This window comes from Melampsora larici-populina, assembly GCF_000204055.1.
Source record: "Melampsora larici-populina 98AG31 unplaced genomic scaffold MELLAscaffold_18, whole genome shotgun sequence".
Classification (NCBI taxonomy): domain Eukaryota; kingdom Fungi; phylum Basidiomycota; class Pucciniomycetes; order Pucciniales; family Melampsoraceae; genus Melampsora; species Melampsora laricis-populina.
In genome coordinates, this window is record NW_006768782.1 from 11,645 (window position 1) to 38,906 (window position 27,262).

At 37.5% G+C, this 27,262-nt stretch overlaps 4 protein-coding genes across 4 annotated transcripts; 2 read left to right on the forward strand and 2 right to left on the reverse strand.

Annotated features, from left to right (window-relative positions):
* Positions 1-7,720: 7,720 nt before the first annotated feature.
* MELLADRAFT_71867 (uncharacterized protein) lies at positions 7,721-9,701 on the forward strand (the record flags this gene model as incomplete). The annotated part of the gene is made up of 10 exons (XM_007409917.1): positions 7,721-7,932; positions 8,016-8,198; positions 8,280-8,389; positions 8,458-8,479; positions 8,569-8,593; positions 8,661-8,761; positions 8,831-8,908; positions 9,021-9,145; positions 9,217-9,470; positions 9,555-9,701. 10 exons carry the CDS (start codon positions 7,798-7,800, stop codon positions 9,566-9,568), a joined length of 1,047 nt encoding a protein of 348 aa, XP_007409979.1.
* A 178-nt stretch (positions 9,702-9,879) lies between these two features.
* On the reverse strand, positions 9,880-13,620 carry MELLADRAFT_116454 (uncharacterized protein; the record flags this gene model as incomplete). The annotated part of the gene is made up of 19 exons (XM_007410129.1): positions 9,880-10,016; positions 10,113-10,212; positions 10,309-10,437; positions 10,527-10,593; positions 10,706-10,837; positions 10,913-11,019; positions 11,092-11,227; positions 11,314-11,485; positions 11,577-11,728; positions 11,825-12,162; positions 12,247-12,364; positions 12,445-12,533; positions 12,636-12,723; positions 12,848-12,955; positions 13,054-13,138; positions 13,223-13,254; positions 13,337-13,434; positions 13,504-13,534; positions 13,604-13,620. 19 exons carry the CDS (start codon positions 13,618-13,620, stop codon positions 9,889-9,891), a joined length of 2,127 nt encoding a protein of 708 aa, XP_007410191.1.
* A 179-nt stretch (positions 13,621-13,799) lies between these two features.
* Positions 13,800-17,418, reverse strand: MELLADRAFT_116456 (uncharacterized protein; the record flags this gene model as incomplete). Its single annotated transcript, XM_007410128.1, has 11 exons — positions 13,800-13,927; positions 14,003-15,600; positions 15,707-15,783; positions 15,891-15,972; positions 16,042-16,157; positions 16,274-16,365; positions 16,437-16,558; positions 16,631-16,664; positions 16,731-16,812; positions 16,972-17,070; positions 17,214-17,418. The coding sequence occupies 10 exons, from the start codon at positions 17,416-17,418 to the stop codon at positions 15,478-15,480; spliced, it is 1,032 nt and encodes a 343-aa protein (XP_007410190.1).
* Positions 17,419-18,699: 1,281 nt separating this feature from the next.
* Positions 18,700-22,331, forward strand: MELLADRAFT_116457 (uncharacterized protein; the record flags this gene model as incomplete). The annotated part of the gene is made up of 12 exons (XM_007409918.1): positions 18,700-18,890; positions 18,969-19,077; positions 19,156-19,392; positions 19,497-19,814; positions 19,881-20,126; positions 20,200-20,287; positions 20,365-20,653; positions 20,750-20,866; positions 20,944-21,015; positions 21,087-21,357; positions 21,443-21,659; positions 21,764-22,331. 12 exons carry the CDS (start codon positions 18,804-18,806, stop codon positions 21,852-21,854), a joined length of 2,142 nt encoding a protein of 713 aa, XP_007409980.1.
* Between the last annotated feature and the right edge of the window lie 4,931 nt (positions 22,332-27,262).

Sequence of the window (27,262 nt, forward strand, 5' to 3'; positions counted from 1 at the left end):
TTTTGTAACTTCACCAACATATGTTCAAGACTTTCATCTACAACTTATTGGTTCAATACCTTTCTTGTCTCCTTGTTGTTCTCCTTGTTCTTCTTCAACTCAGGTATACGGTATGTATAAACCTTTTGAATTACAAAACCAAACAAAACCCCAAAATAATTGGAATGCAAAAAGTTGATAACCTCATCCAAACTTTGCAAAAGAACAAACACCATAATCATATAAAAAAAATCTTGGTTTTTTTTGATTACCTCAAGCACTCAGGTATTCCTTTTAAAACAGCCCAAACTTCATCTATCACTGTAAACATCATTCAACTTCCCCAATTTGGCAGAGGAAAATGATTAATAGTACAGTTTTTCATAAAAGAATCTAATACTGCACACCTGGGCCATTTCACCCACACTACATATGTGCAGCAAGCTAAGTCAATAGTTGTCTATCATGTACATACAGGTCTGCTCAGTTTTTTGCCCATCAGAATAAATAAATCACATGTTATACCACATGTAACTTTTTCGACTTTGAATTTTTTTTCCCAAAAATTCACTACATATAATTCTGTAGCTGCTCAGGCAATATTGTTGAAGCTATGTCTTAGTAACAGAAAGTGTGTTACATGCAGTTGAGTTGATGAGATCACACCAAAACATTGAGTCAGTGTATGTAGTCAATCTTTTGGAAGCTTTTTTCAATCTGAAAGAAGTTACAGCATGTATTACATATGAATAACTTGTCCTGATGAGCAGATAACTGAGCAGAACTGTATGTACATGATAACCACATATTCACTGAGCCTGCTACACATATGTAGTGTGGGTGTTATGGCTCAGGTGTGGAGTGATAGACCATTTTATGACAAATCATGCTCCCAATCATTTTTCCCAGCCCACTTGGGGAACCCGAATAATGTCTGCAGTGTATACACAATATGACATCAATTCCTGGAATAGCTGTATCTATAATATTTTATGAAGATAGAAGTTTAATACACAAACCCACGCAAATGCATACACACACAGGTGCATAACCTGCAATAATGCATATGAGAAATTCTGAATCTTGTTGCTTTTTACTGCCAAATTCGACAACAGAATTGCATAACCCATCAAGATGCATACCAAAAGTCTTCCACCCAAATTATGCATTTGTGCAGGTTTGACTGTAGCATCTTTGCCAAATGATTTGCCAAACATTTGAATTTTGTTTTCTTGTATGGATCCAACAAAATTTTGAAAATTTGTGTTCTACAAAAATTAGAGTGTAGTGGAGTTAGATTCATTTTTGCAATTAAAAATCTACAGAATTTGCATTCTGACCATAATGTGGTCAAGGAAACGCACCCTGGATATTCTTCTTCCTCTTCAAATCAGGTATATACTATGTATAAAAACTGCTTAATTACAAAATCAAAGAGAAATGCAACATGATCAGAATTCAAAAAGTTGATGAACTCTTCCAAACTTGACAAAAGAAAATACTCAATAAGCATACATAGAAACCAATCTTATTTTCTAATTCATCTCCAACATTTAAATCTTCTTTTAATAATATTACATTCCTTCTTTCCTTGATTATTTAAACTTTTTTCTCAAGACAAAAATTGGGTAGTGTTGAATCATCTGTTCTGACTGATTTCACAAACCTCAAAATTTTCTTCCATTGCATTAATCCAACCATTCTCAACATCAAATTTAATTGATGAACTCCATGTAAAGATCATACAAGTTAAGAGCAAACCCAGTTTGCCCAAAACTGGACAAAATTTGGGCAAAACCTGGTTTAAACCCTTTAAAACCCTGACCCCCCTTGGGCCATGCACTCGTAAGTTGATCTTATCTCAACATATGTTTCTCACTCTTGCTCAACTCACAACTCACTCTATTTGACCCGATTCTAATGCCCCTTACCAGCAATCAATCTTAACTGTCAACCTTCAAGATTTCCCAGGGTGGTTTACCCAAACCAATTAAAACTGAATCAGATCAAATCAATTGGAATGAAGCTCTCTGAACTGCTCTAGGAATTTATTGAGTCATTGAACAACAAACATATGATGGTGATTGGTTATGCAATGAGTCCGATCAATCTCAAACCAGTCAGGGAGTTTCAGATTAACAAACCCCGGTTTCAGTATTTTCTGGCAAGCCCTGCTTAGATCTAACAGATCAAATGAAGGATATCAATGGATTCAATCTTAAATTTAAAGAAGGTCCAACCACCACTATTTGATTTCCAGGATATGATGCTTTGGCTCACTCTCAATTGAAAAGAGCTGCAGGGTTAGGTGGTACTAATGATCAAAGCCGAGTTCTCAAACCAGGTATGGTTCAAGGTTTGACAGGACTCATTACACGCCAGCATTAAGTACGTTCCTTGGCGGGAATATGGGTCCTAGGGACCATATTCCCCTTCTGCTACTGTTACACAGCTCCATGGATATTTCCCGAGTGGCCATTGTGATATATGTAGTCAATCTTTCGAAATGCATGTCTCAATCTGAACAAAGTTACAGAAGGTATTACATGTGATTTGCATATCTAAATGAGCAGAAACTAGAGCTGTGACCTGGCCCTGAGGGTGACAGGGCGTCCCCGGGGTATTGCCCGGCCTTGGGCAGACCCGAGGGGATCCAGAAAACACTCAGGGCCAGCCAGGGCACACCCTGAATTGATTTTAAGAGGTAAAAGGGGCCATAGGGGGGGATTTCTGGTGTTTGTTGCACATCCAGGTGTATAAAATTGTACATAAACCTTATATTAGCCTACTCAGACCTTGAAGAGAGCCATGGGACCCAACTCAAAGGCAATTTTTTAGATTATTCAGCAAAAAAATGACGGGCACCGGGGCAGACCGGCCCGCCCGGGTGCTCACAGGGCTTTTATGACCCTTATCAAGTAGGTTTTGGTGTGTCAGGGCGCGTACTGTCTGCTTCCAGAAAACCAGCGGGCACAGTCGGGCCGGGCGGGGCCAGGGCCGGGTCAGAGCCCTAGCAGAAACTGAGTGGACCTGTATGTAGCTGATAGCTCAGGCCTTACTTAAATGTTTGCACATATGTAGCATAAGCTTTATGGCTCAGATATGCAGTGCAAGAAGATTTGATGACGCAATATAATCTCAATCGTGTTCCCAGCTTAGGTCATATTCCCACCAAGGAACATGCTTAATGCTGGCAGTGTTAATCTAGGTAAAACATGTTGTAGGTCTTGATGTTTTTTCCTTTCCTACCTTTCTATTGCATTTACTTGTCTATCTGTTGATGGTAAACAGAACACTTTTAAATATGAATAAACCCAAGTGAATCAATAGCAAATTGGAGAGATAGTAGCTGAAGCATTTGGACAACTATTTAAAAATATACGGACTTGAGCACCTCATTCATCTATTGCACCCAGATAATTCGAATTTATGGATGGAAGGTTCAATTTTTTTTAGGTTATGGTCAACAAGATTCACAAGAAATTTAAATGTTTTTGTTTATTAAGAAACCTTTTGATGAGATCTCTGATATTAAAGATGGTGATGGTGATTTAGAATTTTTTACATTGGCTGAAACTTGTAGGATATTCTAAAGCAGACAGAATGGTATATTGATTGTAGATGTCTTTCAAAGACAGTATAGAGGTACATTAGTTTGTCCTGATTGTGACAAACTGACCATTTTCCCATCTTACAATCCATATCTTCCTTCTGCATCATTTTTTGTGAAGAGAATTGGTCTCTGAATATGAGTTTGTGCTCAGATGCAATTGATGGATAAGGTCGCTTTTGACCGAGTTGCATGCAGCTGGGTATAGTTGTGAGTGAAGGGCCTGAATAGGATGGGTTGATGTGTTAGGATGGGTTGATGTGATGTTGTGGGGCTGGGGCAAAGTTGTGAGGACGTGGAGCCCAAAATCTGGAGCTCTTGGGTTTTTCCCAGTTTCCCAGTTTCTCAACTTGAACTGGGAAACTGGGAAACTGGGAAAAAACTCCCAGTTTTTACTTTGTATACCCTAATTGTTAGTTATAAGGACCACCCTCAGAACTTGTCTTTCTTCTCAGTTCTTTGTTGTCTTATCTCAGTCTGATTTACTCAAGCTTTTTTCACTCATGCTAATAAAAGAAGCTTGCCTCTGTGGCCGCTATGCGTAAACCCAGATACACAGTATTTAAAAACAAAAGAGACCTTTTTCTTTTTTTCCCAGTTTTAACTTTGTATCCCATAAATCAACAGACACTTCTAACACTTGTTTCCGACTAGATGACTGCTGTTCTAGTGTAATAGTCCTTGTATTTTAATACCTGCTCAGTTAGTGTAATATGCATTTAAGCAGAACTACACCTTAAAAAGAATATAAAAATATAAAATCGGACCCCACAGGCGGCCGAGACTGACCCGCGGTGTAACCGTTTTGGTTTTCAAGAGGGAGAGGTGCGAGTAAGACCTGCACCCGGCCCGCAATTCAGCGGGCCGGGCCGGGCCAAGCCCAAATCGCTCAAAAAAGGGGTGAGGCCCGTGAGCGCCTCGCGAGCCAGCCCGGCCAAGACCCGTCCCAGAAAGGTCACAAATGAGGCCTAATTCTTTTTTTTTCAGCACAATTCATGTATTTTCAACGGCTGAGAGAAAAGAAAACAAAAGAAAACAACTGTAAAACAATTTTTAAGGTGGTTTTTAGAGTGTTTTGATTGTAAAAAAAGTAACAAAATTTTTCAATTGGTTTTTAGTTAGTTTTGATGATTGAGTTAAATGAGAAAATCTTGTCCCAGCTTTTGAGGCAAATGGAAGCCTTGAAATTCAATTCATCAATAGTGGCCCGTTCATCAGTCCATACTCTCCCACCAGCAGAAAAAGATTGTTTGGAGGGTGTACTGGTAACAGGGATAGACAAGTAAGCTGAAGCCATCTTTGCCAAGATGGGAAATTCAGGTGTGTGAAGAGCCCAATACTCCAAAGGAACAACACTGCCGTCTGCACTGTTAGTTATTCATTACGTGTTGGGTATTTGATTTGTTGTTTGAAGTGATTGTTCTTGATCCACATTTTGAATATGTACTACGGATCATTGGATATGTTTCTCTTTTATTTCATAATGTCTAACTTGTGCGTGTTTTTAACTCTCTCACTTCTAGTGTGTCCTAGTCTATAAAGACTCCTATGATTCAGCACTTGGCTAGAACATCATCTGTTCGAAGCCTTCATCGTCTATGATCACAAAACCGTTACTTACGTATTTTGTGAATCCGTGCTTGACTCATAGGTAGGTTTTATGTTTTCTTGCTCTGTTTTCTCCTTTTGGTTTCTTTTCTGTTTGCTATGTTTTTGCGTGTGTTGTGTAAATGAAGATCATCTGTTCGAAGCCTTCATCGTCTATGATCACAAAACCGTTACTTACGTATTTTGTGAATCCGTGCTTGACTCATATGCACGTCCAGTGGATAAATACATCTCAACTTCTTCTTCAACCGTGAGTTTTTTTTACATGAGACAAAACGACGTGGACCATCTTCCTCGAGTTCTGGTTCAGGAAGAACTTCAACATTCTCGGACTGTTCTGGCTGAAACTTGGAAGCCTCCTTGATAAATTTTGATCGCAATTCTTGTCGTTCGTACAGACCAGCCATCTCGATTGTTGCTGTTGATAATTTGAGAAGTTTGCTTTGAGGATCGAGAATGTTGGCAAACAGATAGACAGGTTTATTGAGTGCCGCTTGATGGTATTCCTGGAGCTTGATCCTCATAGGACCAATTGCAGCTCAAAGGGGTTTGTCCGTGTTGCCTTGCCAGGCCTGTGGAACATCTTCTGTAAGCAATGTGTAAAAAGGTATTGAAAAGTTTTGAACACAAACCTTGTCCAATTTTTCCAAGATCCATTGATAAACTGGTGCGGCGTCGGCAGTGGTTGGGTAATGAGAACCTGATAGTGTATTGGTTGCTGTGTTAAGTGGAGCAAGAAAGGCAATGAGATGGGCAACCAAATCCCATTCGCCTTCAGTAAGAGCAAACTTGGCATAATCTCGATTGTTCTTGGTGCGATAATCAATGGCAGCCCTAAGTCAATAAGATCACTCGTGAGCTAAGAAATCAGAGTTTCAATGTGTGTCGACCCGTCGGATAAGTTGAACATGATCCTTTTCTGGGAGCATTCCCTTAACAAGGAGGGAAAATGACTCCACATGTTGTGGTGAAGCTTCGACATAGTTTGTATAACCAATGAGACGAGTTAAAGGGCTAGAGATTCGTTCGGTGTCTTGATGTAGCCAAGCAGCAAGCGCAGGAGGGATTGAGGGGGTTTTGTCGCCTAATTTCTCTGAGAAAACATGAAGGCCAGCTTTAGCAACTAGGTTAATGATGTGTGCCATACATCCAAGGAGGTTTTGATCAGCCTTGAATTGAGGAATTGCTGCTTCCAAATGTCTTCCCATTACAGCATTGACAGACGCATTATCAGCAGTGAGACAAAAAACTTTATTGACTAAATCATAAGATTTCAAAGTTTTGAGAAGGTGTTTGGCCAGATTCTCGCCAGTATGCTGGCCTTCAATCAACTTCATAGCAATTATTGCTTCACATAAGTTGTAATCTTTTGATACCCAGTGAGCAGTGACTCCTAAAATGGATTTGTTATGTTGACTCCAGCCGTCACAAGTAAAATTGATGTAAGGAATGTCCTTGAGGCAATGGGTAAGTAATCATTGACCTTTGATAAATTGAGCCTTGAGGGTATTGGTCAGGGTAGTATGACCAAATAAATACGGGCGAATGTTTGGATTGACTAGCAAGAAAGCGTTCCGTAAGTCCTCGGATTCGACTAGCGAGAATGGAAGTTCTTCATTGACGATGAGACGCAAGATAGCAGACCGGAAGCTTGAATTTGAGAGCTTATCGTTCTAAGTAGAAGAAATGGAGAATGACATTAGGTGGGAAAAAAACTTGTCAAGGTTGTTTGAGGCACTTACCGGAGTGATTCTGCCAGATGTAAGGTACTTGTGCATGTTGACTGCACCTTCTTCAACGTGGGAATCTTTGTCAAGGCCGTGCTTGAGTAGATGTTGACTCATGGACTTCGTACTGTGAGTTGAATCGACTTTATAACTACTTCCGCACTCCTTACCAGACTCGAGTACGTATGTGCAAATTGTCCTGTGCTCGTCTTCCTGGGTGAGTGGATTGATGAAAGATTCTTCCTTGAAATATCTCCACACCCACAAAGTTTTAGTGCCGGTTCTAGAGCTAATTTGACTACTTACGTTGGATTGATTGGCGCTGGTAGACTTTATGTTGACTTTGATAGAGGAATCACGGGCATCGGATTCTTCTCCCGATAAAGTAATTGTTGTTTGTGAGGTTGACGGACGTTCTTTCGTAATCGGAAGACGAGGTTGTTTGCTTTTCAAGGAGGGAGGGCTGGTGTTGGAGCCCCTCTTCCTGGTTGAGCCCATCGTAACGGCGCACTTTATGATATTGAAGGTATGTATTGGGTGGAAGGAAAACGGGGATATTCTTCGTTCAATTGAGTTTTTTTTTCTTTTTCTTTTTCTTTTTAGTGAAAAACACCGGGCTGCCCGTGGCCCGCCCGAGCTTCACGCGGGCACACAGCGGAGCGGGAAAAGCCCGGCCGGGCCGGGCCGGGTGCAGGTCTTAGGTGCGAGTACGGCACTTGCCTCGCACATGTCCGCACTGAGTACTCATAGCGGATCTTTTCTAGCGTCGATTTAATTTCCAATGTCTCCTTGGTTTAGCAGCTCAGTAGTTTCGCGATTTGTTTAGAATTCAAGTTATTCTCATTCGATCGACCAAATCAAAATCTCAGTAGGATGTCTGGATTCGATTCATCTCAAACTTCTGATCCATTGGACGTAATCTTAGCTACTGGTGGTTATGATAATACTATTCGATTTTGGGAAGCTTGGTCAGGTCATTGTGTCAAATCTATCAATCATCCTCAGAGTGTAAGTCAATCGGACGTGGTTTCGCCTTATACATCTTAAAAACTGCCCAAGGCTAATGTCAATCGATTTTGTGCTTGATGAAGCAAATCAATCGACTTGCTATCTCTCCTGATAAGCGTTATCTAGCCGTTGCTGGTAATGCTCACGTTAGGCTATACGATATTGCTATTGCCACATCTTCTCATCCTCCTCCTGCTCACCATGGCCCACCTCCATCGGATCGAACACCTCAACAGCAACAACAAGCTCAAGCTCAAGCTGGACTAGTGCGCTTTTCATCTCTGGAGTCCTTCTCCTGTATCCGAAGCGTAATCTGACTGTACTCAACGCAACTCTTACGACTTTAGTTACAAAGCTTCCCTCATAATGCAAATGTGACATCTGTGGCCTGGCCGAAGGAGTGTCAATGGTTTGTGACTGGTAGTGAAGATGGTGCGATGAGAATTTGGGACAATCGGTTCGTCCTCACTACATTTTATCCTATTTGCTGTCTTCATTCGCTGATCAAACCCCAGCCCTCGGTAGCACTCCCGTTGCCCAACGTACAGTGAGCATCGGATACATGCCTCTTTGGCATCTACCTATCTTCGAACTGATCCTCATATCTCCATTTCTGTCTACTCAACTATTTTCTAGTACGATCACAAGTGTGCTGTCAATGGTCAGACTTCTTTTCTCATCGCCCTACTTCATCTGAAGAGCTACTCACACAGAACCTTTTTCCTCAGACATTGCGATTCATCCCAACCAAGGCGAAATCATCTCGTGCGATCAATCTGGTGCAATCAAAATCTGGGACCTAGCCGCTGACTCATGTACCCACGAATTGGTCAGCAAAAAAAACCTTCATTATTTTCCCAACATCGTTTCCAAGACTTAAATTCATCATCTTCCATAGTTTCCCGAGGAGGATGTGCCACAACGAAGTGTGACCATAGCAAGCGATAATAGTTGTCTAGTAGCGGGTAATAATTCGGTACGTATCTAGAAATTTGTGAGTATATAGATCGATGTATGAATGTATGAATGAGCTTGAGAGTCCCTCTTTAAATCCTTACCCCCTATCCCACTTGACTCGCTTTTTCTAGGGAAATGTGTTTGTTTGGAATATTTCAACTGCCAATGGTGGGAGTTATACTGATTTACAAGCTCAAGCGACTTTTGAGGCCCATAAGCGCTATTGTCTCAAAGTTCTTCTCAGCCCCGACGTTCGGTCAGTATCATCTACGCATTTCACTTTGAATATTCATGACAGCATAACTTATTAACCTTTCTATAACACAGTCAACTTGCCACATGTTCAGCCGACACAACCATCAAGATTTGGACTCTATCACCAACAGGTCCACCTATCCTCGATAAAACCCTCTATGGTCATCAACGTTGGGTTTGGGATTTAGCTTTTTCAGCTGATTCAGCTTATCTTGTATCAGCTTCTTCGGATCATTCTGCTAGACTTTGGGAACTTGCTTCAGCTCAAGCTGTAAGACAATATACTGGTCATTCCAAACCTTGCGTGGCTGTTGCTTTAAATGATAGTTGAGTTTTTTGGCTTGCTTTTCACGGAAAAGGGTGTTTGATTGATCAATTATTGATCAAATCTTCTTCTTCCGGATTTCTAGTCAATGTAGGATAACTTAACAAAGTTACTATACCAGTCATTGGAAATGTTGAAAACTTGTTCTTTAGGAATTCAACCATATATCATCTTGTAATTATAGAATAAGAGTTTGTGCGTATGATCAATGATAAGGTTGCATCTTTTGGTTGCTCAGGAGAACCTGAAACTACTCGTAAGAGCCAGCAAGTACTATGACCTCAGTGTACAATTGACTCTCACAACAACTTTTATCCTTGTGTTGCCAAGCAAAAAATACATCATTCATTTCACTCGAGTTTTTTTACAGTTACACTTCAAAACTAAAAATGAAGAAGAGACAAAATCGTACTGGAAATTCATTCTACTTTATCTTTCAATTTCAAACTTTCATCTGGGATTTCTGAAGCTAATCTATCAATTGCTTTAAATTGCCAATCAAACTTAACTGGATAAAGAAATGGTCTTAAATCAAATCGATTGTCATCTAGAATTTATAAAACAAAAAAAAATGAATCAGTTTGAATTTTTGTTTTATAATCAAAGAAAAACTGAATGAAAAAATAATGATTAAAGTACTGACCAGGTGAATAAGTTTCAGCATGATAACTTGGAGTTAAAGTCGTCATCTTATGACGATTTTTAGCATATTGACTAAAAAAGAATTTAACTTTTTCCGCAATCTAATGAAAAGGGAATACATGAATTTCAATAGACGATGAAAGTAAATCCAAATCTTCAAGAAAAAAGAAAGGAAATTTAAAAAAGATTGTACTAACTTCATTTGGACTAAGAATCGTACCCCATTCTTGTATCAATCTGTTAAACATACTAAATGGTCCACATTTTTCAATTTTTCTTAGCCTTCCATAAATTGATAATTCATCATAAGTCATTCCCATATCAACCTATAAAATACCAAATCAAAATCAAAATGAGAAAATCGTTTTTTTTCGCAGTCAATAAAGTCTCAGACAGAATCTTCTTTTTAGCTTACTTCATCTGATTGAACATAGTTTTCTGTGATGGGTTCTAATTCAGCAGTAGGTACAGCATCCAAAAACCTACAAAAACCAAAGGAAAAACCAAAGATTGCATTCAATACTTGTTAAAATCTCAATATACCAGAGATCAACAAGAAGTAATCGATTTTTTCAGAAAATTATCCCACTCAACTGATTTAAAATTGGTAATTCGAATTTCTTTTCAGCGAATCCAATAAACCTCTTTAAATCAGTTTTACTAATCCCACCAATCGGATTGATATCAGCACTTGAACAATCATATTTAGTCATATAACCTCTTAAACTAAATCATGCCCGCAAAAAGAATGTATCAGTCTCGCAAATTATCTAGTTGAACTACAATTGAATCAAAACTCACCTTTCATCTACATTCGCACTACCTAAGACCAACAAACCACCATCAAGACCTCTAACCCAAGGCAAAAGTTGAGCAAACATATAACTCAATAACATCCTCAATCTAGCCTACAAAACAAACCGAATAAACCATCTCACATCAATAAAGATTTGGATAGTTTGGATACAGATCATACTGACTTGAATGTTTTGCAACGCTAGATTTTCAGTTGAAGTACCACCATTGATTTTGAAAAGTGGTGTACGAAGAGTCACTAAAGTAAAAAGAAACAAAATAGCAGTCACAACTGTATCCATATGTAAATCCAAATGATACCTATCGGAAAAAGCAAACCAAACCCAAACATCAAAAATCAATAATCAATTTACTTTTTAAATGATGAGAATATTGAGGTTACATACGCTCCAATATCTAAAGCTAAATCTTTTGCTCTTTTACGTGTTTCAGGACTTGAGTTTTCGGTACCCATATAACAAGTATGAAAGATCCTATTACAAAACTCTTTTGAATCTAATGGAATATAATCTTTTGATCCTCCTACAATCCTTCTAGCATCTTCAATCATTTGTTGATCTACAAAGAAACCCCATCATATTCTTTAATTAGCTTTCAACAAATCAAGAATCAATGTAAAGAAAAAAAGATACCAAAAACAAAACTCAACTTCCTAACCTTGCTTCTCTGGTGACTAATAAACACATCGAATAGACGATCATCGAAGTTGCACAACTATCAATTCCACCACTCAATGGTACAAAAAACCCTCTCATTCCACTTCTTCTTAAATAATCCCATAACCAACAAGCAGGTCCAAGTCTAGCCAAAAAAGAAATCAAATTAATCTTTCACCCTCGAACCAATTTTGATGTTTTTTTTCCTTTTCAACAAGTCGAAGACAAAAAAGTCACTTACGCAATTTCTTCTTCAGGAGTATGATACCTAACTTCATTTTCATTACCAACCTTTACATTAGGATCGAAACTACCAAGTTCCATATTAACCCAAACCCTATCAAATTGATGATGTTCAAAAGATCTAGAAGCTTGAGAAGATCTAGAGTTTTTATTAATTCGATGAGATCTGATTAGTTGAAGATCAATAGTAGTAGTAACCACTTCGATATCTTGTAAAGAGAATTGAGATCCTTGTGAGATGATTTGACCATTTAAAGAAATCAAAGAACAACCATCATAGTATAATCTATCACCATCACATCCTTTTTGGTTTGCATAAACGTATGCTCCTCCGGACTAATTTAATCAAATAAAGAAGAGTGTTAGTTTAGGAATCGGTTTGTTAGATATTTCAGTCTCAATTGAAAAAAAAACCTTTACCTTTAGTGTAGCTTCTTTAATTAAATCTATACGAGTATGTAATTTCCTTAATTCATGATGAGAAGCCGAAGAATTCAAAATGATTTCAACTCCTTCAAGACTCATTCCAATATGAGGTCTATTCAAAAAAACATCAAAAAGTGTACATCAGAGCTTTGATCGAGCAAAAAATTATTTCGAATAGATTGAAGAACGAACGAGTTAGGTGTAAAAAGCTCTTCACATGATTCAATTCCGATCGAACTATCTTCTGTCATCACAATCGCATTACCAATCGGAACAGTAGTCTATGTAACCAGAATCACAAAATCAATTTCAGGTTCAAAGTATGGTGTTTGTTAGCCTTTCTTTATTGCTTGAGATAAATGAAACTCATTTGTTTACTCAACTTGACCAGTCAATAATCTAATGAACTTTGGTAAAACGAATTCTTCAACTTTTCTAGTTTCAGCCCAAGGACTAAAATAACGTAATTCTCTATAAAAACAAATTCATTTGATTAGTACAATCCAATTGATTTCAGTTTGCTTCGCATGGTTAAATGTTTTTTAACTTGCTTCCCCACAAAATCGAAATCTATGAGGGAAAAAAAGATGCTTACCTATAATTTCCATCATTTGCCATCCACATCTTAGGTCTTACCAGTACGATTTTCGAGTTAAAGAAAAGTATTCTACAGTTATATAAAACGTTTTTATGCATCACTGGCCTATAAAACATCACCATCCCCATCAAAATCAAAAATCAAAATCAGTCCGATTCAATTCTTGAAAGATGAAACGAAAAAATCAGAATGGATGCGTTTACATTCCTACATCACATAGTATTTCAAGTGTATCCGGATGAACCAGTAGTTTTGCAAGAACTTCCCAAGAATGAGTAACTGTATCACCTAGAAAACGAAACCAAGCGTAATCCAAATGATCAAGTTAGACTTTAAGAAATCGGTCAACACAAAAGAAATCATGAAACTTACTTTCTAAGAAATGATCAAAACATCCATATCCACTAAGTAGATTCCGATCCAAACACCAATTTCCTTCAGTCAAGATTCTTTCCGTTAAGTTTCGAAATTCATAAATTTACGAACGGGATTTCAAGTTCAGGTCCGATTCTTAATCTAGATTGAGCCGCTTTAGCAATTCGAATAGATTCCAAGATCCGATTATGATTTCCTTCAAAGTCAAGCTAATGGGTTAATCAAATCAGTTTTTCGAGATCTCCTTCCTATCTTTTACTTTCTAAAGTTTAACTTACAGCCCATTGGTTTAACGAACATGTTGAAATCCTAAAAAGAATGACTGATTAGTTTTGATGGTTTGTAGAGTTCTCAGAGATAATCAGAAGAAAGACTTACGTGACTGGATGAGCCATTGCGATGCATACAGTCTACACTCTCTTCAGAGTTGGTAGTTGACTGGATCTTGATCGAGTAGAGATGTAATGAGTGTGACAGTCATCTGAAGCTGTTGTGACATCTTTCTGTGAATGTGAATGTTCGTTTGAATTTTTTACTTGATCCACTTCGATCTCAAAACACAACGACTCTTCATAAAACAGATACCCATCTCATTCACTTGGAACTCACCCACGATTCAGCACGACTAAGGACCTTTACGTTATATCCGAAATCAAATCACCTTCACAAGTTTCTTAAAATTCTCAAATGGTGAAAAAACGAGTAAGTGGACTTGATCTATACACTCTTGATTATTCAACAAAACTAACAAGACTCTTGTTTTTCCAACCCATCAAGGAAACCAAAGAATCCAGTGAAGCGCCCTCAGAACCTAAAATCAAAAAACCATCCAAAAAACGAAAAGTAGACACCGAAGGTTCTAATTTCCAACTTAGACCAATCACCACTCTATGGTGCTCTCAGTACATGAAGGCTTTATTAACATGTAGTAAACCGTACGAGCATCATAACTGGTACAACATCCGAGTCTTAGGAAACCCGCCTCAAAATGCGTTAGACATCGTTATCAAAATCTTTCAAGAAAACTTAATAAATGTTAAAGAAATTGTGGCATTGGATTTAGGTTGGAGTAGAGGAGAATGGATGGTCAAATTCGAAGACAATCAATCTTTACTAAACCTAAATGATCAAAAATCCTTAAACTATTCCAGAGGTTATTTTATGGGAAATTCAATTGATTCAAACAAATCATCATCAGAAGAAGAAGATAAAGTTGAAAAAGTCGAATACCAAGCTCCTCCTGAAATCGAATTTATCATCACTTCTTTATCAAATTTATTTACAGATCATCAAGGAGATATCGAACCGGTTGAAATCCCAATTGTTTTGATGGGTATTCCATTTCATGATTCTACCAAGATTGATTTAAATCATTATTTATATGAAGCTATCACAGCCCAAAATCGAGAATTAGGTATCAAATCAGTCAAAGTTAAACAAAGATATACAGTAGGCAACGCTCAAACAAATGATGTTTTATGTCATATGTCAATAGATTCATCTTTTTTACATAAATGGGATTTAGAAAAAACAATGAAGGTTGTTATTCAAGGTTGGGATAATGCAGGAGTTCCTAGACCTGAGATGTGGCCCGTCACGATGAGGTATTTAGATGAGTGTTTGATCTGTGGTGGGTTTTATCATTTGAATGAAGAAGATGGGATTTCAAATGTAGATTGTAACACTTTAACCGTTCGAAACGATTTGATCAATCGAAGAGAAGCTTACAATCGAAAACTACAAAAATCTCAAGCTCAAAATTTAATTACAAACGATTCTACTAATTCAACTGTACAAGCCAATACTGCTAGAACTAGTATTGGCTTTATTGTAGCTACTTGAAATTGATGCTACTTTTTTCCTATGATTTTCTTCGATTTCAACAACCAAAAATTACCAATTCTCTTTTCTTAAAAGTAATGGAATTCTTTCTTTCAAACTGTTTCTTTCTCAATTTGGATTCTTTAAATCTTTGAAATTCAAAAAAAAGTACAATGGATGAGTTTAAGTACAATGGATGAGTTTAAAGTTCTCTTTCTTATACCAATCAATCTTGTTTGTTAAATTGTTTGTTGAAGACTTATAATCTCAAAGATTCTGATAATAATTGGAAATTTATATCTTATTGTAATGCTATCATAAACAATCATTACAACTTGTAATTTAAAAAACTTAACACTTTGCAGATCCGATTCTCCAAGTACAAAAACAAAAAAACAAAAATTAATCGAAATCCAAAAAAAACCTATTCTTCAATTACTCGATGAAGAATCAATAGGACAATCGGGCTTAGTAGCACTAGGACCAGGTAAAGGAGGTCTAGTCGGTGTAGGATTTACACTACCTTTGATCACCAAAGGTATCATTCCTCCAGTCTGCATTTCGCAAAGAAAAAATCAAAACGAATCCATTAAAATCTGAGAAAAAGACGGTTGATTATCTTTTCAAAAAGAATGAATAAGCAAAACGATAAAGACTCACTTGAGTTGGAAATGGTCGATGACCAATCACGCGTAACAACGAATTAATCACTCCAGAATGACACGTAATAGAAACATCTGTACCCCCACCCCACCCCCAAAAAAAGAAACGATTGTTAGATTTTGTTGTGCTTGATTGTTTGATTATTGTTTTGAATTCTATAAAGTTGAGTCTAAGAACTTACAAGTATGTTTTTGATCATTTGGATCATTAAATAAAGTTTCAAGTGATTTTCGAATTCTTATATCGAGTTGTTCACTAGTTTCCTAGAGAAAGAGAAAAAGAAATCAAAATCCTTTTTCTTTTTGAAAGGAAAAGAAATGTTAATAACCAACTTGAAAATCTTTGGTCCATAATTCATCAGTTTCATTAAACCGATTTTCAAATTCCACAAATCCAAAATCTTTATAGATTTCTTCACGAGTCCTCCTTAAATCACAAGTATGTAAACCTATCAAAAAGAATCCATTCATTCATTCAATCAAATCAAAGACATTCAATTCCACCGGAAAAAAGGTCAGTACATGACTTTCTACTACAAAAGACGAGAAAATTTCCAAAACGTACCTATATTTTCTCTCCATCCTTCTCTAACCTCAGGTACAGTATTCTTCGAAACGTTCCAAACACTTGTGATTTCCAACGTTTCAATCGCTCGACTAAAAATCACATTTGTTCAAGTTTTAAAAAATCATTTTTAAAGAACAGGCCGAATTGGTTGTTAATTGACCTTAATGGTGATGTAATAAAAAGTGAAGGTAAAGGTATTGATCTTGAAATCTCTCGTTTCCACGACTCTCTAGCTAATTTGATTTGGTTTTGACCTTTAGGACTTAACCTTGAATCTGGTCCCTATTCCACATCAGAAGCTTCATCAGTATTGTTGAAAACTAGAGAAAGTTCCAAGTTTGAAGTTCCGTTTACCCATGTCAAGTTTTGATCACCATTTAATTCTGACCTAGAACAAAAAAGAGATCAGTAGGTTGGTTGATTGTGGCGAATTTTTGAATAGAATCTTATTTACCAATAACAATCCCACATTGGAGTTCCGTATTTAGATTCAGCAATATTATGAAAACCTTCACCATGTCTTGCAATAAAAATCACTGGAAAAAACACAATACAAATCCAAAACGTCAGGTTCGAATCTCGTGAATGGTTTTCGAATGTGATGAAATGAAACAATGGATTCAAAATACCTTTATAAAGATCTTTTGAACTAATCCAAAAATCAAACAAACCGTTTCATTAAAATCTTTCAAAACTTTCAAACATCGTTCTTAATGTTTCAATAAAAACTTTAGAATTAAGTCTTTTGATCCTTTCATCAAACTTTTTCCAAGAATCTCGATCGGTTTTATCAACTAACCCAAAAAAAGAATCAACCCCGTACTTCAAAAAAAAGATTAAACTTCGTTAACTTGTATGTGAATTGAAGATGACTCAACTACATTGAAATCGATTGGATTTGTTTTAAGATCAGATTGAATGAAATACCCATGTAAACTTTCAAACTGATTTATCCTCCTTTCAAAATGATTCGTGTGTTGATGCTTTAGAATCAAAAGTAAGATAATCAAGAATGATATCCAATAAACTCCTCGTAAGTCTCGTTTGCCAACTCGAATATTCTGTTGAGTGAGTTGATTGGATTGTAATTTTTGATAATCTTGAAGTGGAAGTCCAACTCGAATGGGTTGATGAGTGGTCATGATTTGAGTTTTAGTTTGGTTTTGATGATCAGCTTGAGAAATCGTTATTCGTTATGTATGCGGCACAAGGCCATTCGCAAATTGCAATTCAGTGGTCACCGGTCACCGGTCACCGGGCCAAAGAATAACCGATTGAATCAAACACAGCGCCAACTCGGATCCAAAAGTACCCGGATTGTCCAAATAGATTATCAAACCACTTCCAAAGAGCCAAGACCGGCTTTCCGGGTTCCCTCAAATACTTCTCAGCCACCCTGAAAAGCTCCGATAGAAGTTCCTACACAATGGAGACCCTGACCGTCATTGGAACCAAAGCAAAAAACCCAAGAGATTTGCTGTCAAAACCGGAGCATTTTCATTCATTAGGTTACGTACTTCAAGAAAATAAACAAAACTAGATAAGCACTGGCTTTGGATTGATTAAGTATTAGTAATGAGATTTCATAGTAATTTAGATTCAACATTTTGTGTTTGGACAAAGAATAGCAGTTTGGACAAAGTAGAGATGACCCCCAAAACCCCCGAAATGAAATGTGGTCGATTTGATGACCCCAAACAAACCCCAAGTGTGGTCGATTTGAAACCCCGAGTTGTAGCCCAGGGCCACCATGCTCTCAAGAGACCGCACCACTGCGGTTTGCTGCGACGTGATGGTTCTGTGATGGGATTGTATTGGTTTACGACCTCTCTGAAACCGTCACAGAATGGTTTCCAATAAATTTGAAAATGAGACGTTTTTGAAACATTTCATTTTCAGTTTTGGGGCAGTAACTTTTACCCCCTGGTGACGTAGGTCTTCAAAAGAGTGTTTGGTATTTGAATCAAATGAAACCCCATTGAGTAATTTTCTGGATCTCATTCTCAATGATACGTAAAGCTTATTTGATAAAAAAAACCACATGTTCTTGAGTGAATCAAGTTTTATTGTAAAAAATGCTTTCCAGTAAAACTTGATCGATGGTTTGAGTTTGGTTTCAATATTGATGATTTGATGAAATATGTTAGAACTTCTCTCTTACATAAGCATCCCAAGTCAAACTTGAATGCTGCGATGGTTTATGTAAAAGACTTTGGTAGAGTGGAGAAGAGAGAATTGAATTGAAGATGAGTCATCGAGACCATCATGATCTGATCAGTTTCCGATCCTTGAAAGATTCGGTGAAGGGTGTGACTGAGTTGGTGACATGTTGCAAGATACAAAGAGAGAGAGAGAGAGAGATAAAGAGAGATCAGCCTTTCTTGGTTTCTTGGTGAGAGATCAACCAATCAACTCATCTCCTATTCACAAACTACTACTACCAATCATCAGCATATATAAAACAACTCAATCCATCTCAACTCTTCACTTCTTCTCAATCATCTTTCAATCCTAAAAACAAATCGCAATGTCATCCTTACCACCTTATGCAGTCACCAACAGTCCATTACCAGTTCTGATCAGTAAACCTTTAGATCTCAACAAACAAGCTATCGTTAGTCTATTCTTCTCTTTTGCAATCCATTCTGTTTCACTGATCTTGGAAATCACTCTTCTTTGGGATTGGATACAGGAAGTGCCAGGTAGTCGTAAACCGGGTCAAACGGGTCATTTTCGTAATGCATTGTTTCCTGATTTCACTACGGTAGAAGAACCAGGCAAAAACTTTCCAAAAACAGAATGTAAGTTCGAACCAAATCTTGAATTCGATCAATCAAACCCGCAAAAACCCTAACTTCTTTCTACTTCAAATTCAATAGATGAATCATTTAATCATGGATTAGGGGTAGGATTCGATAAACCTTGTTTAGGACATCGACCGATCAATCCGACAACTGGAGACTTTGAACCATATTTCGTTTGGCAAACTTATGCTGAGATTGATAAACGTCGAACTGAGTTTGGTAGTGGATTGATCAAGTTAAGGAAAGATGGATTACTTGGATCAGGTGATTTGTCAGGTTGGACCGTAGGTATCTGGACTCAAAACCGACCTGGTGTGTTTTCCCCTTTCTTTTCATAAATCAGTAAACCAATATCAAACCAAAACAAATGACTGATTTGAGTGTGTTTTTTTGGTGGTGGTGGGGGGTTTCGATAGAATGGCAAGTTTGTTATCAAGCTTGTGCAGCTTATTCTTTAGTGGTCGTATCACTTTATGAAACACTAGGACCTCAGATTGTAGAATATTGTATCAATCATTCAGATACAAGATTAGTTATGGCTTCGGCAGTTCATATTCCTAACCTCTTGACCAATGCGACGGCATATCCTGCTTTAAAAGTCATTGTGTCGGCTGATCCTTGGGATTCTTTGGAACCTCTACCGAAGCCTAAATCTGGATCGATTGGGGATAGGAAGAATGCTTTGAAACAGTGGGGAAAACAACTTGATATTCTCGTGCTCGATATCTCTGAACGTTTGTGACTTTCATTTGCCGATTTGATTATGAGAATGAATCACTAATGAGAGTTTTTTTTTTTAGTTGAAGCTATCGGTAGAGAAAACCCATCGGCACATATTCCACCAAGTCCTTCCACTACAATGTCGATTTGTTATACTTCTGGTACCACTGGTTTACCAAAAGGAGCTATCTTATTACATCGTTCAATGGCTGCTTCAGCTGTTTCTAACTTACATGGCAATACATTTGTGGGCGTTGAAGAGATGTATCTGTCTTATTTACCTTTAAGTCATATCTTTGAAAGGTTTTTACAATCTACTTGTTTTGGTCAGTTTTTTTCTTTCTTTTTGAATTTCTTAAATATTATAGATGCTGAGATCGAGATTTGATTTCGTTTTAGCTATTGGTCAACCTATTGCTTTTGCTTGTGGTGATAATTTGAGATTATTAGAAGACATCAAGATCGCTAAACCCACTCGATTTGTTAGGTAAGTGGTTCTTGCATCCCAATTTTGGCCAAACCAATCCTAACCAAACCTGCTTTGTATGTTTCGATTTTTCACAGTGTACCAAGAGTTTTGAACCGAATCTATCAAGCAGTAAATGCACAACTAGATCAACCTGGTTTTAAAGGGTTCTTGGCCCGAAAAGCTTTAGCAAGTAAATTAGATCGATTAAGATCAACAGGATCGATTTATCATCCTTTTTGGGATCGAATCGTCTTTAGTAAAGTTAAAGAAGCTTTAGGTGGTCGAGTTAAATTGATTGCGAGTGGTTCGGCTCCTATTGCTCCTGAAGTCTTGGAGTTTCTTAAAGTGGCTTTTGTGACTGATGTTATTGAAGGTTATGGGGCTGTATGTTATCTTTTTTTTTCAAACTTTTTGGTTTTTTGTTGAGAGGAAGTGTTGACGGTTGGGTTTTTTGTTTTTGGGGGGTGCGCTGGGGTTTAGACTGAGAACACGGGCACGACTACTAGGTGTTGGGCTGATGATCCTGAACCTGCTGGAACTGTTGGAGCACCACAAGTGGGTGTGGAATTTAAATTGGTGGATGTACCTGATATGAAGGTAAATCAATCCTGTTCTCTTTAATTATTCTTAGAATTTGTTGATCTGATCTTTGGATTCTTTTTTGGGTCTATTAGTATTTTTCTACTGATAAACCTTATCCACGTGGTGAGATTTGTGTAAGAGGAGAAGTTTGTATTCCTGGATACGTAAGCATTTCATCATCGTCTATAATTTAGTACCCAAAATAATAATGATTCTTTTTGGTTTTGTTTGAAAGTTGAATGATGAAACGAAAACTAAAGAATTGATTGATTCAGAAGGATGGCAACATTCAGGTGATATTGGATTAGTAGATGAAAAAGGTAGATTAAAGATTATCGATCGAATTAAAAACTTATTGAAACTATCGCAAGGAGAATATGTTGCATTAGAAAAGGTTGAAGGGACTTATTCACTTAACAATCTGATTGCTCAAATCTTTGTTCATGGTGATTCATTGGAATCTCATTTGATTGCGGTCATTGTACCTGATCCAATCACTTTTGGTCGTAAGTTTTCCATTTTCCCAAAACCGAAGAAGAGGAAGTCACGAAATTGATGGTGAATGTGGGTTTTTGTTTTTGGGTGGTTTAGCATTTGCTAGTAAAGTATTGGGAAAACCTATTGAGGGTGAATCAGAGATGAAATCAGCATGTGAAGATAAGAAGGTCATTGAAAGGTTTTTGAAAGAATTGAATTTATCGGTTTCGGAAAAGTTGTTGGGATTTGAAAAAGTTAAACAAATCTATTTAACTTTAGAACCGTTTACGACTGAAAATGATTTATTGACTCCTACACTGAAATTAAAAAGGTTTGTTGATTTGGTTTTTTTTTCACTGATTTCGTTTTTTTTTACTCTTTTAACGGAGTCTTTTTTATTGATGTTTTGGGGTTTTCGTGATTTTTTTTTCGTAGGAATGTCGCTAAGGAAAAGTTTGGGAATGTGATTAAGAAGTTGTATGATGAAGCAAGAGGTGAAATAAATAAATCTAAGATCAAATTATAGATTGATTTGTGGGTCGAAGGCTGTGATAGGGGGTATGGAAAAGTGTAGGAGTAAAATGAGTTCAGAATGAGTTTGGGTATGGATTGAATTGCGGTCAGAATCGGATTTTGGGTTTTTGTTTGGTATAAGGGATTGCGGGATGAGAAAGGTGTAGGTTAAGTTTGGGTGTAGGTTTAAGGTTGGGTGTAGGTCTTACTGTAGGATTGTTTTTTTTGTGGTGTGGGTGGGACACTTGTTGTAGGGTTTGGTTCACAGTTTTGTTTTATTTAAAAACATTTCTTCATTTCAGTTTTTCTTTGTCTCATTTTTTATCTCAGTTTCTATTTGACTCATTTTTTTTCTCAGTTTCTATTTGTTGGTTTGAGTTGATGAAGTTTTTAGTGGGTTAAGGTTTTTCTTAGTGGTTTATGAATTTTGATGAAATTATGTGTTTCTTGATATGTTTTGTAAGATTTGAAAAGATGGTTTTTTTTTCTGAGATGCAAACTACGATCAAATATATTTTTTTGGAGAATGTGAGAAAAAGTTTGAGCTTTGGATTTGGATTTTTGCTATGAGGGGTATGTTTTGGGTGAAGTCTTTGTGAAGGTGAAGGTTACCTTTTTGTTTTTGATGGTTTGGATTTGTTGGATGTTTCTATGTGTTAGAAACAGAATCCATTTGAGAACAAGAGATGATCAGTATCAACAAAAAAAGTACAATTATGAGATATCAAAGGTAGTTTAAGATGATTGAAAAAGATCGAGAAGATTTGAAAGTGATTTATTCACAATTTAGGGATTTGTAGAGTTAAACACAAAAAAACTTGATGAACATGTAATTTAATACTCTGATGCTCTGATAAACATTCGTGGACTGATGGGCTCAGTTTCTCAGATCTACAAGGAGAGGTGCAACTAGAACATGTGTAGATACTAGGTGATGAGGAAGATTGGAATGAATTAGAATGAAATTTGTGAATTAGCTGAAAAAGTGTGAAGCAATAGGAAGATTTCAGGTCTCATATTCTTGAGAATTCAGAATAGAAAGTGTTAACTAATGAGGATACTTGAAAAGAGTAGATAGTGTGTGTTAAACCAAACTTTGGTGGTGGTGATCCAATAATCCAAAAGTTGAATTGTAAAAAAACATACCATGAAGTGAGTTTTCTTACAGGTTTTCTGGGTACAATTCATAATGAGCATAGGGTTGACTTTTCCTTTGGAGATAAATTTCCATATGTTTGTTGTTTTGGAAGGAGATGTTCTTCTTGTATTGAAAAGTGATATGATCTTGGATTGTCAGATGAATTTTTCATGAGGCTTAAAGGTTTTGTCAAGAATTTTAATGGTTTTAGGAGGAATTCTTGTTGGCTCTGAAGGTTTTGTAATGTTAGGATACTTGAATGCTAGCATGAGTGGGGGGTTTGAATTGTTAGGATTATGTACAAGCTGTTAAAAAAAGCACATTAGATTTTACTTGGTTTTTTCTGTTCTTTGGCTTTTTATCCACCTGTGTGCCCCCCAAAACAACCAAGTGTATTGAAACATAGCAGACTTGGCACCTTTGGATAAATTTCAACATAGACAATTTTGATATGACAAAGGTGTCTTGATAGACTGCCATTGAGATTAGATTTTGTATTTTGAGGCAGAGATTTGGCCGTACTTGGACCATCTTTGGGGTGCAAGGTGAGATCTTTTGACTAGCTGGATGGTATGAGAATCATCATGTTGAGTGGTTTCTAAAAATGAAACCACAGAGTGGATTTCCTAAATAATGTGACACTTTTGGTCATAAACCCTCACCAAACAACCTGAAGATGTTACAGATTTGGCCAAATCTCTGCCTTGCAATACAAAATATAATTTCAATGGCAGTCGATTAAGACAAAGGAAGACAGGAGAGGTAGCTAAGGGCTTGGGGTATTGGTGAGATAAGGACTGAAAAATTCACCCTGTGAGAGTGTGTGGGTGTAGGGATTCTTCAAAACCAGAGATGTGAGAGACTTTGATGTGTGCAGTGCAATTCACAATCATCTAGATGATGTGACAGAAAATCAGCCTGACCAGAAGTATTGGGCTGTGCAATTGGAATAAGACAACTACATTCAATGAGTATATGTAGATGAACACCTGTGTGGCTCCAGTGCCTCAAGCCATTGCCACAGCAAAACCTACCACTTGCTGCTCCATCCAACAGATGCTGATATAAGGGGCCGGCATGGCTGTGTAGAACCTGACCTTCAAGGTCCAAAGCCACACATGCAAACCTGTGAAGCAAGCATCTGTGATAGCTTCAGCCGTTTTGACCGGCCCAGAATCAACCTCAATATGGCCAAGAAGCAGCCTCAAGGAACCATTGATCATTATAAGCCTCAATGCTGTCAGCAAGCTACTCAAGGTCAGCTTGCACATTCTGGTAGGCAAGAATTGGGGGAAAATGTGAGGACTTGTTGACCAGCTTGTCCCAAGCTGATTGAAGGGTGAACCTGCCAAATGGAGAAGAATTCAGCCAAGAGGCCCACCCAAGGAGGCTTTGGCACTTCCATAGTCAATGCTTGGGAGAAGAGACAAAGACCCTTATTACCATGACTAGTGCAGATTCCCTTTCTGGGGCAAGTGCAATGCAGAATGCTTTGACATTGACTGTAAATGAATCAAAACGCCCCCATAAACCAGTGCTATCTGTAAGCACTCTTCTAGACCTTATAGGGACTGACCTAAGTATCAGGAGTTGAAGGTAAAAGTGAGAAACATAAATGTGAGCTCAAAGGCTCATGGGTAAAAGATCTCATGGAGTTTCTCTTTTCAAAAGATAGTTATATTTCTGTTAACCAACCTAATTAACTGGTGCTGTTTGTAAGTGCTCTTCTCCAGTTCAAGCTATGCAGACCTTATAAGAACTAACCCAAAGACTAAACAACAAATGAAGAGAATATGAACAAAACACAACATTTTGGTGCTGATATCAGGATATAAAAGAGAAAGAAAAGTACCCAATTATCAGGAGGTAAAGGTAAACGTGAGAAACAAACATTTGAGCTCAAAGGCTTGTGGCTAGAAGATCTTATGGAGTTCTATCACAATATAAGTGAGGAGGTATTAGCTTATGAGGATATTAAGAAGGATGACTCACTGTCTTTCCAACATATGAGGAAATACAGTTAGATTGAGACAAGGCAACAACTATACATATAAAATAAAAACAAAAGGCAAAACATTGGGACTTCTTGACAACAATGTTATTGGCATTCATTAGTGCTTCACTTTTGACAACTCACCTAAGAATAACAACACTAAAACCATTCAGATAAGTATTGAATATCAACCAATACTAAACACTACCTGAACCGTGTACAATGTTTGATAGGTCTCCTTCATGTCTTGATTGTATTTCAATGTTGACAATGTGACCAATCATTTTCAACTGGAGACCCAATAACTGCTTCTTCCATTCCCATGGTAAGCTCAAGGTGTCAAAAAGGAGAAGGAGCTGAGCTTGGTGGATAGGCATGGAAACATCTTTGAAGGTGTTCATCAAGTTTTGACTGTGAGATTCCCCAGGCGTCATCCATGAGTTTATTTATGCACAGGGATGTCATCTTTTGATACAGGAACCAAATGATAAGGGGGAAAAACACTAGATCTTTGGCAGTGCCTCTGAACCAGATTGAAGCATTGCTTAGTGTAATACATTAGACTCCAAGAAAACCACTTAATCCATCCAAAATCGGGACCAAATTCATTGGTATTTACAGAGTACATATTTGTTTTGTCAAAACTTTGGGAAAACCAATAACAATCAAATTGCAGCAAAATTATCGGCTATAAAAAGAAATAAATGTATTATATTGTATCATACACAGTTCCCAAGAATTTTTAGACAAGAAATTTGTGAGGGATTGCTGCTTGGCAAGAGTCAATCTTCTGTTGGGATAGTCCTGCGTGACTTTCAAATCAAGTATGTAAAAGTCCTGCAAGACTAACCCGAGATACATAAAGTCTAGATGTGTGCTCAAAAAACATGTGACATCATGTGAAAACTGTTATGTAAAAGTTTCACTATATAATCCTACTGGAGCAGCCCAGGAAAGGTGTTTCTTCTTCACCTTTCCTTTGTCTATTTCTCTGACTGCTCCAGGTAGGATTTCTCTCTTTCTCTTAGTTCTTCTCTGTTTTAGTCCGTGAAATTTACATACCTTTCCTTTGTCTATTTCTCTGACTGCTCCAGAGCTCAAGAGGTTATGAGCCCGTCATCTACCGACTGAATTCAAACTATATCTCGTTTTCTTCGTTCTTTGAAAATCTCAGTTAACTTCTCAGACAGATCTAAAACTTTAATCATCATTGTACACTCTTCTCTCATAGCCTGTAATCTTCGTTTCGGAAAGGTCCGAAGTTACAATGACTGATACTGCCAATAAAACTATCACGTTACAGTCGTCTCTCCAAAAATCCATATACCCAATAAGCCATACTCTCGCATATCCCATGCTTTTTTCCGTCCATATTTTTTATGGGCGGGGGAAATTGACAGAAAACCCATATCTCCATCATTCCCCATAAACCATACTTTTTTGAGGCCAACCAGCGATGAAAAACCCATACTTTTGGGTGATGTAGATTCAGACTGGTGAACAAGAGTTTGAAATTCCTTACTGTACAACTTACTTTTGTCAGCAATACACCCACAAACACACAAATCAACACACAAACTCCACCGCATAAAGATGATTCCTAAAGACCTAACAAAGTTCACCCTCGCGAATATTCAAGAAGGTTTCGATCGGCTGAAATCTGAAAATGATCGACGTATGGGTCCACTACGAGACCTTTTGAGCCAAGGGAAGGCGCTTTCAAAGGCAGACAAAGATTTTATCGATAACGCTGGAAATATGGTTGATGAGGCTCTTGTCCTCGAGAAAATAAAAAATAGCAACAATGTCTCTGATGCTGCTAAGACCTTCAGCAAAGATGAGCTGAAGACATTAGAGGTCTTGATTTATAAGTTTGAGCACAAGGTTTTTGTGGACCCATCTGTAGCTAAACCTCGTGAATATCTCTTTGCAAACACTTCTAAAGCATCCAATATGTATGGTGAAATCTGATCCCTATGTATTGTTCAACACCCAGGTCCCAAGAAGCGAAATCGAGACGATCCTTGTGTTGAATCTTCCAATCAACCAAACTCGAGTTCTTCTAAAAAAACCCGATCAAAGTCTGCTCGTACTAATGCCACTCTGGCTCAGCGTATATTAGTGTTAGACTGGCACAATAAAAATGGTCGAGTTCAGGTCAAGACAGCAAAACATTTTGAAAATAGTTTTCCTGGTGTTATCATAACACAACCTCTAGTCTCGAGTTGGGTACATAATGAATCGAAGTTACGAGATAGTTACGAGTCTGGTGTAGGACTTGGCATCAAGC